The sequence below is a fragment of the Pezoporus wallicus genome, unplaced genomic scaffold (genome assembly GCF_028554395.1).
Source record: "Pezoporus wallicus isolate ANWC-B61680 ecotype Strahan unplaced genomic scaffold, APGP_CSIRO_Pwel_v1 contig_8747, whole genome shotgun sequence".
Taxonomy (NCBI): Eukaryota; Metazoa; Chordata; class Aves; order Psittaciformes; family Psittacidae; genus Pezoporus; species Pezoporus wallicus.
In genome coordinates, this window is record NW_026641976.1 from 338055 (window position 1) to 351538 (window position 13484).

The 13484-nt window shown below is 40.8% G+C and overlaps 1 protein-coding gene across 2 annotated transcripts in view; it reads right to left on the reverse strand.

Moving 5' to 3' along the window:
* Nucleotides 1-13484, reverse strand: part of DSCAM (DS cell adhesion molecule) — a 460950-nt gene that overhangs the window by 96726 nt on the left and 350740 nt on the right. For both annotated transcript variants that reach the window (XM_057426358.1, XM_057426359.1), the window contains exons 12-14: nucleotides 8006-8202; nucleotides 4860-4956; nucleotides 3261-3389 (exon numbers count right to left, since the gene is read on the reverse strand). In XM_057426358.1, coding sequence (XP_057282341.1) covers nucleotides 3261-3389; nucleotides 4860-4956; nucleotides 8006-8202 — 423 coding nt within the window. The remainder of the gene's footprint in view (nucleotides 1-3260; nucleotides 3390-4859; nucleotides 4957-8005; nucleotides 8203-13484) is intronic.

A 13484-nucleotide genomic window follows, 5' to 3' on the forward strand; every position in this document is an offset into this window, starting at 1 on the left:
AATTTGAAAAATTCTGGGGGTTCTTAGTAGATTAAGTAATGACGCACCATGAAGAAAGAGATTTATGAAAATATAGGCCTCCAGTGTTTATTTACAACTCATGCATGGACTTCAGGTGTATATTTTGATACATGTGTCCCCTTCTTGAAGGGTAAAATAAACCAACAAAAGCAATCCCTCCAAACTGAACCAGCCCAGACGGAAATTAACCAATTTCTTCCCAAAACTGTTTTCAATTTTGAAAATCGTGTTTATAAGAATTAAGGAGGGGAAATAATAAAGAAGTTAATTTTGTTTTCTTCTGGCAAACCCTAAAAATATTTGGTAGTGTCCATGGGGTGAGGAATTGAGTGAGGTACTCAGACTGACTGTTGGCTCCTCTGGATTTTATTGTTGTTTCAGAGAGCTCTAAAATCCATTTACTTAGAATAAAAAAGCATAGAAGACAAGCAGCAATGGTCTTTGGAAGAAAAAAAAAAAGTAAAACAGCTAAAAGAGTGGAGATTTTAACTTATTTTTTATTCTACTCATAAATGTTATACCCAGGCACTACTCTGTGCTATATAAAATGCACACTGGCGTACTGATCTACGAAAAAATTATGATTTTAGGAAAACCAGCCGCTTCATACCGGTTCCCAAAAGGAAGACCTGGAACTTTGAGCTTACTGTGCTGCGACCAGAAAAGCGGCTGCAGCTAGAGCAGTGCTGGTGCTGCCGCCTCGTGGCCACTTACGGTACTACACCGCACCTCCGTGGGCAGGCGTGGTAGGAGCCCCTAGTTCTGCGAAGGCGTCTCTGTTCTCTACTCACAAGTGAGCACAAGAAAGAGCAAAGCACGATCCTCTCCCTTCAGGTCACCTCTTACGCGGAACTGATGTTAAGTTTTCCCCTCAGCTTTCCCTCATGATGTGAAAAATAAAAAGGATAAGGAGAAAGGCACAAAGAAGGACACACACACCTTTTACTAATGTCAAACCTTTTTGTACACCTCCATTGGAAATGCCTGACGGCTACACACCAGTGGTTTCAGTGAGGGGTATTACAGGTACATCTCTGTACAGACAAGCATTGTACCTAAGTACTGAAACAGCCTGAAAAGCTGAGCTCCCACTGCTCATCTTGCTCCTGCATGGCAACTGGACCCTACAGCTACCACCTACCCAAATGACAGGCACCTCCCGTGCTCCTTCTAGAAGGTTTTTCACATTAAAAAGAGACGACAGTACTTTTTGAGAGTAAAAAAGAGTGCCTTTTTTTGTCTAATTGGACTGCAGGGGTAAATTGGATACCTGAAGGAAGCACCATATAGTGAAGTCCATGCATGACGTGTGGTCACCAGCACATCCCCTGAAACTGAGAAGTTCTGCAATTTTCCTTTTTAAGAAGCCTAGATGTTGCATCCTGCTGTAAACCCTCTTCTGAGTCCTCAGGGTAAGCAACGTAGGTGGAAAATTCTTACTAAATACAGCTGTGCAGTTTGCAGCTTTACTTCGGCCTTGGCAGGATGTTCCCTCAGCTTACCATCTGGATGTGAATGTTTTACCTAAGTTTTCTTCTGTGCCTGTAATAATCTGGAAATTGTGAGGAGCTTTCTTAATTCCCTCTTCTTTGTTCTAGCTTCCGTTAACTACCCTGTACAAGTTCTTCAGTAACCAGTTTGATGTTTCATTTTCTTGATTATTTAATTACTGACAAGAATCATGTGCAAGAATTCAAAAACCCGATCCTAGTTTCTCCAAAGATTCAGCCTTAGATTCTAAAAAATTATGTTTCTATTATTTGCAGTGAGAGGAAGGAAATCTGCTCTTTTTAGGACATGAACTCCAGTATTTGTCTTCATATACAGACAAAGAAATACTTTCTGCAACACTAATTCTGCCACTCGTTATTTTTTCTTTCTTTCCATTTTTTTAACCTTTATCACTGTTTTGTCTTGATGTTTTCATTCAGTCTGATAGTGCCTCATTTGCTGTCTTGCTAGTGATTTATCATGCCATATTAGAGAGACATAATTTTGTAATGCAAGCTCATAGTGATTACCACTTCATGTTTGCCTTCATTCTGCATTATCGCTTGAAAACATTGAACTAAATCTAACAAAGATGTTTTAGAGCTCTGTAATCTTTCAGGTACCATGCTCACCTGTACATTATCAACTTCATTTACAAAGCAAATGTAAAAATGGAACTGATGATTTAACACTCAAAAATATTTTATCTAGTAGATAGAGCATCTCAAAATTTTTGCCTAAGTGAAGCACAAAGGAAATACACAATTTAGACAAAAGAAGAATATAAAAGATGAGTAGTAGAATAGTTTCTGAAAAAAAACTTGGCAAATATTAGAATTTTATGAACAAGTACATTTTTCCATCTCAGAACTAAAGGGAGAAGACTGTAAATGGACTGTAGTTGCTTTGATAAACAGAATGCTTCACTGATAAGCACACAGAGCCCTCCTATTAGTGAACTATATCCCCTTTCAAATAGTTCAAAAATTCCAACTAGTAGTACAATATAATTTCTCAGTGTCTTTTTAATAATACTTGAAATATGAAATATTGTTCCATAGCAATTTCTTTGCTTGTCCCTTCTCAAGTCATGAAAGGGAGTAGACTGAGATTAAATATTAGGAAGAAGTTCTTCACTATGAGGGTGGTGAGATACTGGCACAGACTGTCCAGAGAAGCTGTGGATGCCCCACCCCTGGAAGCCTTTCTTCATCTTAAGATTCTCTTAAATAACCTTTTCCACTGCTAACATTCCAGGGAGGATGCCATGTACTCATATATTGATAGAAAACAGCTTTTAAAAATCAGCACTAAGGGAAAAGATAACTTGTAAAGGTGGGTGGCCTTTTCTATAGGGAAAAGATAGAACTTGAAAATTAAAAAAAAAAATCCAAATGGATTAAAGATAAGAACAGGGACCAAGAATCAGCTATCAAAACCATACCAGCTATCAAGCTATCACCTAGAATGGCTTATTTTACAACACATTTTTTCCCCTTAATTGTAAGTTTCCTCTGGTAAAAAGAAAAAGTAGTGATTGCTAAACCTAATGTCCTTGATTCAAAAAGAAAAAAAAAAAAAGAAAAAAAGCAACAACAAATGAAGATAAATTTTGCTGTGGAAGATTAAATAAACTATGGTAAAATTTTCCATCAGGCAGTTTCAATTTATTAATTATCTTTTACGATACAGGCTCAGTGATGAATGACTAGTGACGGGGATTGCTTCAGAGGAAGATAATTTCTTACCTGACTTGTTCTTGCACTCAATATCGTAGCCGGTGATTGGGCTGTTCCCATCAAATCCCATGGTCCATCTGAGGGCAATACTACGTGCTCTCACTTCTCGGATTTCTATTTCAGGAGGGTCGGGGGGTTCTGAGTGAACACACACACAGTTTTAGTCAGAAGGAAGCCTGTACTCTTAATGAGGTAACATTAATGAGCGTGGCACTGGCATAGCTTGCTGGTAGTGAGCTCTCATGGCATTTTCTCTGGTCACTCATTAGCACCCTGAGCCAGTTAATCACCTGCTGAAGAATGCTCAAGAAGAGTGAAGAAAGGTCAATTTTCAACTAGTAGTCACAGATGTAATCTTGAATACTGACTTCTGTTTAACCTTCTTATATGCAACTTAGAGCTGCGTTTGCCTAAAAGCACTCCAGATTGGACTACGCATGCTAGAAAAGATTTTTGCCTTGACCCCTATGTTTCACTGATACTTCCACAGTTTTTAAACAAAAAGTGATGGTAGAAATATGAATACTAACCTTAAAAGTGCCAAATTGGGTAGGGGGAGGGAGTAGAATTTCTATTTCATTGAGTATGTTTAAAAGTGTTTATTTAATAGCAGAATAATTTAATAACAGTATGAAACTACACTAAACCCTTTTTCTGCATTTAGAATTAAGGTTATAAGGAAACAGCATTTATTGCCATTCTAATGCCCCTTTAAATTGTCATGGAAGCTTAAATGAGCAGTGGTGTAACTAAGAACCTGTCCCCAAACTCCACCTGAATTTGACACATCTGCCATAGGCATTCACTGAAATCTGCTGTTTCAGTGATTTCTTGAAATCCATGGTTTCTGTTGTTTGAAATCAAGAGTGGGGAGAAAGAAATTTGCAAGTCCTAAAAATCTGTTGTGTGCATGTTCAAAGGCATATAAGCACAGTGACAATCATCGCCCAGAGAAGTAAGCAGTAGTCAGCGGCTGAGTCCTGCCCGTGCTCTGCATCTTGCATACTGTAACCTCCACCACCAGGACTTGTTGCTGTCTGCCTGAATGACACCCTGAAGGAGGAGAGCCCCAGCCGCAGGAAACATAGGTTCCTGGAGTTTGCAATGTGCAAACTAATTGCAATTTATTTTGACTGATTAAACTTGAAATATTTTTTTTTAAAGATCCACAGTAGGTTTAGCATTTCTCTAGAGATAAAGTCAGATCACTTTTGCTTTATTTCAATCTTGAGGTTTAGATACATTTGTTCTTTAACAGCAAATGCATCCCTCTCCCTGCAAAAAGTAGCCTCCTCATATCCGCTGTCCCTACTGAAGATGATAGTCCTAAGTACCTTTAGCAGATTGTCGGCTAGTGTATTTAAGAAAAAAAATCTTACCAATTTGTACATATCTAGAAGGACTGAAGCTTATCCTGTATTTTGATTTAATCTTTGATGCTGGAAAATGAAAAACTGAGCACCTTAATGCAGTTCCTCATTTCTTTGACAATGAGGAATAATTTTAATTAGGAATCAAAGCCTCCCTCCCCCAACAGATTTCTGAGATGGCATACACTTACTGTACTACAATAGCTGTGTTTTTTTCCTTATGTTGTCCTCTTCCTACCTTGCACAGTGAGCTGAATTATTCCACGATCCTCCCCATAAGAATTGATGGCATGGCAGGAAAAGAAGCCAGAATCTTCACGCACAGTTGGCAAAATCTATGGGTGATTTGAAAAGAAGTAATTGATTGAACAGCACATAGAGAAAATAAACCAACAGCTTTTTTGTATAGTGCAAGAAAAATTGGACAAATTGCTTTACTTGACAGTAATAAATAGATACTGTGTGTTATACACATACATACATATGCATAGTAAAATATCCAGAATACCGAGAGTTATCAAAACCAGCAACACCTGGGCTGAGGAAGCAGGCTGTCTGCTCTACATGTGTAGTCAGGAGTTGGAGCACTGCCTATTCCTGTAGCTTCTCACTGGGAGTCTTGTTTCCTAAGTTTGCCATGTATTTAACAGTTCAAATTTTCCATGCAAAATGGTGCCTCCTGCAACCTCCATTTTTCCCAGTAATTTCTAAATGTAACTCAAATGGGTGAGGTCTGTGTGGAGGAAATAAAGGTTCAAACGTTGGTGATGAACCCTGCAGTATTAAGCATTGTGCCTCATAATAAAATTTTGAATGATCTTTCTTTTCAATGTGTGATTTAATAATGTAATAAAGTAGAAAGTTGCATACAATCTTTATGTACATGATCATAATGATATTTTTCTACAGGACCACTGCTTCATTCCACATACAATAGGGAGAGTATTTCTTTAAATGAGCAGATATTTCAAATACCATTTTCTTCCCATTGTTCAGTGTGCTGCTCCACACTTTATTTACTGCACACAGTTCAAACTGTGCCCTGAAGACAGACTTATTCATTTTCTTATAGCCTTTTTTGTGGATTCACCTATGCAATACCCATTTCAGAAACATGAGTGAATTTATTTTCATAAACCCTGACATCATATAAAGTATTACCACCATTTTGTATGAGGAATTAAAGAACCAGACATATGGTAATATTTGCGGCTGCTTGACAATTTGCCACATATTAGCTGAGCCATAGTAACTCCACATGCTCTTTATTCCTTAGCAAAACCAAGGTAATGTGAGCACAGCTCTCATTCACCATGAGTTAAGATAAATGGATTAATTTCCCACTCGCTATGAGGATGTTGGAGGGTTAGCATCTGAGATGTGGTAACTTGTCAAGCTGTGTTAAGTCGCACATGTGGCTGAGCTTCAAGATAGGAAAACAAAACTTTTCTGAGCCCAATTTGATACATCTAGGGCCTTCTTCCCCCCCTGCTCAGAGTTCTTAGCAATAAATAGCTTTTCATGTGTTCATAACAGCTTCCATTGAGTTAAGCTGCAGCTATGAGGTCTTAGTAGTTCTGCAAATCAGACCCCAAGGGCTCAAGGCAAGTACCTAGAAAACAAAGAACACACAATTATTGTCCACCTGTGAAAAGTTTGGTTTCAATGATCAGCCTTGCATCACACAGTGTCTTACATTACTCAACCCTAATTCAATTCCAAAGAAAATCCAAGTCATGCCTCATTGAGGCAGGGGTCCTGCAGAAAAACTAAAAGCCAAATACACAACTAAAAATCACATCATCATGCACACATGCAGAAATACTGAGTTAAAAGCTTCAGAGACAATATTTATCCTGACATCTTCTACTTTTGGGTCATTTTATCTCTCAGAAGTCAAAGGTTTTGTATGTAACATACATATAGTTGTAGAATGCCACTACCCTACACAACTGCTTTGGAAAAGAATTCTCTAAGCAGGTCTCCAGCCTCCCAGAAAGAAATATTGTTGTGCATCAAGGCATTATCTTATTAAAGTCAGTAGGATGAATGAGGGAGAGAAGTCTAGGGATCTATCCTATAATTAAATATCATTTGTAAGACAAATACACTAATATGAACAAAATCACACATAGAACTTATTATTTCTTACAGAAATCAATGACAAAGCTCCCTCACATAGAGCAAATCCAGATTTTTACTGGCCATCATCCATCACAATTTTTTGCTACTAAAGAAAGAGATATACTTTTACAGTTACACTAGAATGTCACCAGACGATCACAAGAGAGATAGAAAATTATTTCCTTGAGCCTGGTAAAAAATGTTTTTAAGAACATGACTGAAAAATGGAAAATCAAGAATTTTGACTGAGAATCTGTATGATTTTATTTTTTTAAGCTTTTTGATTACATAAAGGCACATTTAAAAATATAAAGGAATGGACATGCTCATGTTAGTAAATTTAAAATATGAGTGGAAAAAAGCTGTACACTGGTAAGTTGGGGGCAATGTCATAACCACACCTGTTGTAGATGACACCACAACAATGAGTTTCCTGTGCTTCTGTGGCATTTTGGGGAAACTTAAGTTCCTGAAACAGTAGGTCCATTCATGTAGCCCCTCAAACTAACCCAAGTCAGCCACTTATGAGTTAACAGAATACCATATACTGATTCATCATGCAAGTAGAGATTCATGGTGCCCACACCACCAAACAGCTACCTATCACAGAAGCAGAAGTAAAGATGCAGACTATAACAATTTGCTAGGTAGCTTGGTGACTTCTGCTGTTGTGTACAAGAAATACCGAATACTGGCAGCAGTGGGTATACTACTTACACACCTACACCTGCCTTTTCCTTCCACCTCATTTTGAATTTGATGACTAATCTGATTTTGTAAGAGTATCACAAGCTCCAAAAAGTGAAAGGAGGAAGAAAAGGCAGTTTAAAAAGACAGCATTTTTATCTCAAAACAGCTTAAGGATTTTGGCAAAGGTAAGCCTGACACACATCAGAGCTAGGTGTCAGATATGGACCCAGCGCTTATCATCAGTGTACTCCAAACTGAGCTGTGCTGCCCAGGAAGGGCAGGCTAATGCATGAGCCACATTGCTCCTGAAACAGAAAGGATGGGGAGCTGACAGCCAGGCTCACTTTCTTCTTGCTTCTGGAGCATGGGAGGATGGAGACTTTTTTCTAGGGGTTGGGATGAAGAGGCATCCTCTATCTCTTGCAGCTAGCTCTCCAGTTGTGCACCACAGGTGGAGCAAGTGGTGGGGCTTTGATTTTTTAGGGCAGAGGTAGCTGTGCATCCCCATCAAAATAAAATCAAGCAACACTCACACATGTAGATGAGTCATGGACCACTTTGTTTTCCTACCTGCAGAGTAGAGACCACTTCATCTCCAACTTCCTTGGTGGAAACAAGGTAACGGGACATTTCAGGGTTAATGATTCGGTCTTCTTTTTCCCAGCGGACTATGATGGGTTTCTCTCCATGTGCCGTGCAGCTCATCTCCTTCTTTTGACCTTGTGTTGCCAAGGTGGTATTTGGATAGGAAGTTATCATAGCTGGAACTAAAACCAGACAAAACAAAAGATTGTTCTCCAGTGAGCTGACTAATCTGATGATGCACAGTTGGCCCTTCAGTCTGGGTCTCATTCAGCTTGCCCATATTTGACTAGATGGCCAAAAATGTGAGAAATTATTTTGCTTTCATTCCTGTGTTAGAGAATATTTTTAAGACTGAAGATGTGCCTCAATGGGAACTTAGCAGAGGGGAGCTGAGACTGGACACTGAGGCTGTAGAGATGAGAAGATGCAAATCCAACAAGAGCCTGACTCCATTTATTTTGCTGCTCACAGGACCACTTGTAACATAATTAAAATATTCACAGTACATGAAAGTGCTGTAAGTATAAGCATTCAGATATGGGGCCAATTACAAACTGATAAAAATTTCCTATTTCTTCTGATGAGCTACTGTTTTATTTGCTGACATTTATATGCTCTACCATTTTGTATGACAGTAATGACCTATCAAAATGAGGGCTCAATTAAAACCAAGAGCTGTACAAATGTAAAAGAAAGGCTCTGCACCAAAGAGCTTAGTCCATGTATACACTAAGTACATAGTTAAAATGCACTAAATGTACTAAACAAAAAGTATAATTAAACTGACAATAAACCTAGCTAGATTTGAGTTCTATTGTATTCAGAAGGTATTTGCAAAAAAGTTCGGACATAATTGTCAGTTTCATTAATCATGTAGGAATTAAAAAAAAAAAAAATGTTGAAAAAAGTACCCTTGCTAGCAAGAATAGGCTTAAACCCAAAGTATTTTCACATTTTGGAATAATTTTGTTTCTGGAAATAGGAAGCGAAAATCCTCAGAGTGTTTTAATGTAAACCCCTCAAAACTTGACATTTTTGAATCATGACATGTCTGTCCTTTCATTCCCATATTATCTGTCCACCAATGAATAGCATCTGGGCATTTGTGAGTATCAAAACCCATGAGCCTATCTTTCAGTTCTGGCCTGTTCCCTTCTTGGTTAACGCTGGAAACCCCTGGACAGCACACAGAATTGCTCTCTTCTGAACGAATCCGTCCACTCCTTTCAAAGCATATGAGGTGGCATAACTCCCTTCTTCACTTCAAGGCTGCCTCCCACAATAGCCCCACTCTCCTTGTTTTTATGCATGAACACTTGCCTCTTCTTATCAGAACAACTCACTCGTTTCATCTGAACTTCTCTAGGTCTTTATTTTAAGATGACATTGGCATAGGACCTTATTTGAGGCTTCCACAGTCTTTCCTTTTGCATATATGGTATCTATTGCTACCACACAGAAAAAAAGAAAAACATAATCCTTATTTGAATTAGTTACTATAATCGCTATTCTGAAATGTTAATGCTTGGTGGCATGACCTTTTCATGCCAGAGCTGCTGATGTTCAGATATGACAATATGTCAGGATGCAGTTTTTTACGTTCAAAGGCTTCCTGAACCAAAACAAACCAATTTGAAAATTAACAGACCTGTGGTTAGTTACAAACAGGATCTAATTACAGGAAGAACTCTTAGAAAGATTGTGTGAGACATGAGGCTTTTTAGGCACTGATATGCGTTACTGATGAAGCACATCTTGTTTAACTGTTTGGATAATACATATCAATTAATTTTGTCAGAGAGGAGCATTCAAAGAGAAAAAATGATGAATAATCAGAATGGAAAATTAGGACAAGTCTGATTCCATCTTCCAGAGAATGAAAGTAGCTTCAGTTTTATCTGGTGTCTGTCCAAGAACTAGTACCCACAAGGAGGTTAAATTCAGAAAGTTCATTGTGTCCATCCACTTGTTGCTTCTAAACACAGAAGGCAGCATGCTAGACCTACACAGCTGCAAACCTATGGGCCCTATATTTACAGGTATGTGCACTTGAATATATTTGCTTTTATTTGCAATACCTGAACTAGACCAATATATCCTTTTATGCATTTTGTTCATTAATAAGAGACCAAATTCAAATGAGTAGCATGCTATTAAGGAGACCAGATTACCATCATTAGCTTTTGCCACCACCTTTCTTCCTCCCACAGGTCTCTTTCTTCTTCATTTACTGCACCTTTACACTCCTTTCTCTTTTCTCCTCAGTGTAATATGCTCTAGTCCCCTTCACCTTTCCCTCTCTTCTTCCTGCTGAAACCTCCTTAGGTTCTGTCCTGGGTTCAGCAGTAGCAGTCATGTTTTTTCCTTTGTGTTAACTGGTGCAGTGCTGTGTTTTGACTTCTAGTTTGAGAACAGTGTTGGTGAAGCCGATGTTGTCGGTTGTTGCTAAGTGATGTTTACCCTGACCAAGGACTCTGTGAGGCTCATGCTCTGCCAGGGAGGAGGGGAAGCTGTGAGGAAGCAGAGACGGGGCGCCTGACCTGGGCTAGCCGGGGAGGTATTCCATACCACAGCACGTCATGCCTGGGGTGGGGGGTAACTGGGAGTTACCAGGAAGGACAGGAGCTTCCGGGTGGAACTCGTTTTCTTGGCCGGTGGTATCGTATTCTCTTCCCTTGTTATTTTCCCTTATCATTGTTTTAGCTGATAGTAGCGGTGGTGATTTGTTGCTGGACTGTTCTTGTCTCAACCCGTAGGAGTTGCACTCTCTCGATCCTCCTCCCCGTTCCTCCGGGAGCGGGGAAGGGGAGAGCCCCGGTGGGGGGGGGGGGGGAGACGGACACGGACCTTGATTGTTGTCAGCTCGGCACCACTCACTGGGAGTGAGTGAACAAGTTACCTGACTGGGTTTAAACCACGACAGTTCTTTTTGGCGCCCAACGTGGGGCACGAGGGGTTGAGATAAGAACAGATCTGACTGGATTGATAGTCACTCGTCACAATGCTGATTTATTGGCTCTCAAGGTTTTTCCTCTTGATCTCACAGTTTCAGTATACCATATATTACGTCCATCCGGTATTGGCTGTATTAGTGTTTTTCAAGTGTGGGGCTTGGGCTAAGGTTTTTATCCCATTGTACTTTATGGTAATGACTTGTAATACAATAGAATCATTGATCATGAAACTGACCTGGCTTATGTTCCCAGTGTGGTCACCACCTTTATACTTTGGGAGGTATATGATGGAGGTGCTTAGCAATTACACATCTTTTTTCTCCTTCTCAGGTGCTCAACCTGTGAAGGAGACATCCTTTTACCCTCCTAGTCGTCCCCCCAGACCATTTACATTTGAGAGTTTTGAATTTTTTGAATGGCCTTTTAATGCTGTTGAGACTTGTTTGCTGATGGTGATGGGAATCACCATGCTAACACGCATACAGAGTGTGTTTTGCCCACTACTGATTTCAAGAGTTAAGCAGATTCAGGTTTGGGTCTTGTCTGGGGTCAAACGACGATGTAGGAGGACCGAGAGATTTTCCCAGAGGCTGGACAGCCATGAGTGGCAGGGTGTGTGGGATAGTATGGGCAAGTATCTAGGTCAGTGGGCCCCTCCAGTATTTTGGAATTTCACTACCGAACAACTGCAAAATCCAGAAGAATTAGTAAAACATTTAAATGAGGTGTGTGGTCATTCTGGCCATACCAGAGATGGACAAATCACGGCAACGTGCTGGGGCTTGGCCTATGCTTACAGGGCCTTGTTCAACACTATCCAGCACCTTCAAAAGGAAAAGAATGTCGGCGGATTTGAGGGCAAAGTGACAGTCGCTACTCAAACTTTGGCTGCAATGAACTGCACAGCTACCCCAGTGGCAAGTACAGCAGCTGCTCAAACTTCAACTGCAACAGACAGCGCGGTTACCCCAGCTCCAAGCACAGCAGCTACACCACCCCCAGCAACAAGTACAGTCGCTACTCAAACCACAGTGATAATCACTGCAGCCAAACCAGAGGACCAATTCGTACCAATATCAGTTGCCCCTGTACGCAAGAGAACAAGCAAAAAGGAGGCAAAAAGGGTGAAGCGAGATGAAGAACCAATGAATTCACCACCCGGTCCAGAATCTGATCAGGAGTCATCATCACATGACGAAGAAGAAGAAGAAGAGGTAACTTCTCGACCTCGGACCTCAACCGAGCTGCGGAATATGCGAAAAGATTTTACCCGTCAACCAGGGGAGCATCATCACCTGGTTACTCCGATGCTGGGACAATGGGGCCGATGGTCACGAACTAGAAGGTACAGAAGCCAAGCAGCTGGGATCACTTGCTAGAGAAGGGGGAATTGACAAAGCAATTGCAAGAGAGAAAAAGTCCCTCAGCCTTTGGAGGAGGCTCTTGGCAGCTGTGAAAGAAAGGTTTCCGTACAAGGATGATGTTACGAGTCGTTCGGCCAAGTGGACTACTATAGACAAAGGCATCCAGTCTCTGAGGGAATCGGCCATCGTAGAGATGATCTATCACATCAAGCCGAATAACAGGGATACACCTATAGATCCAGATGAAGTTGAATGTACACGACCCATGTGGCGAAAACTTACACGGAATGCACCGTCATCATATGCCCATTCATTGGCAACAGTGACCTGGAATGACATAGTACCACTAACAGTGGATGAAATGGTTCATAAACTCCGAGAGTTCGAAGACAATCTCACTCCTTCCATCATCTCAGCTGTGAAAAAACTGTCCCAGGACCTCGACAAATTGAGGGACGATGTATCTGATTTATCCAGCTCCTCACGTGTACCAACACACGTCTCAGCTATTAACAAAAGACGTCCTATTGTTCGAGAGAGGAGATACAGAAGGTATACGCCACGGGGTACCCTATGGTTTTACCTGCTGGATCACGGAGAAGACATGACAAAGTGGGATGGAAAACCTACTTCAGCTTTGGAGGAACGGGTGAGTGAACTGAAGAGGGGAGCAAGGGCCAAGACTGATCGTCCCATGAGAGCTACGGCTTCAGTCTCTGGTGAGCAGTTTCCCAGATGGAGTGGAAGAGCTGATTTTACTCCAGCTCCTGTGATAATGAAGACTAATCCCTTTCAACACGACTTAAGTGTCCAATGCTGTGACGACCATTAGAGGGGCCCTGCCTCCAGCCAGGTGGAGGTAGGGGACAATCGGATTTACTGGACTGTGTGGATCAGATGGCCTGGCACATCAGTCCCACAGAAGTATAAGGCTCTAGTAGATACCGGTGCACAGTGTACCCTGATGCCATCAAGCTGTCAAGGGGTGGAACCCATCTATATTTCTGGAGTAACAGGAGGATCCCAAGAGTTGACTGTGCTGGAGGCTGAAATCAGCCTGACTGGGAGGGAGTGGCAAAAGCACCCTATTGTGACTGGTCCAGAGGCTCCATGCATCCTCGGCATAGACTACCTCAAGAGAGGGTA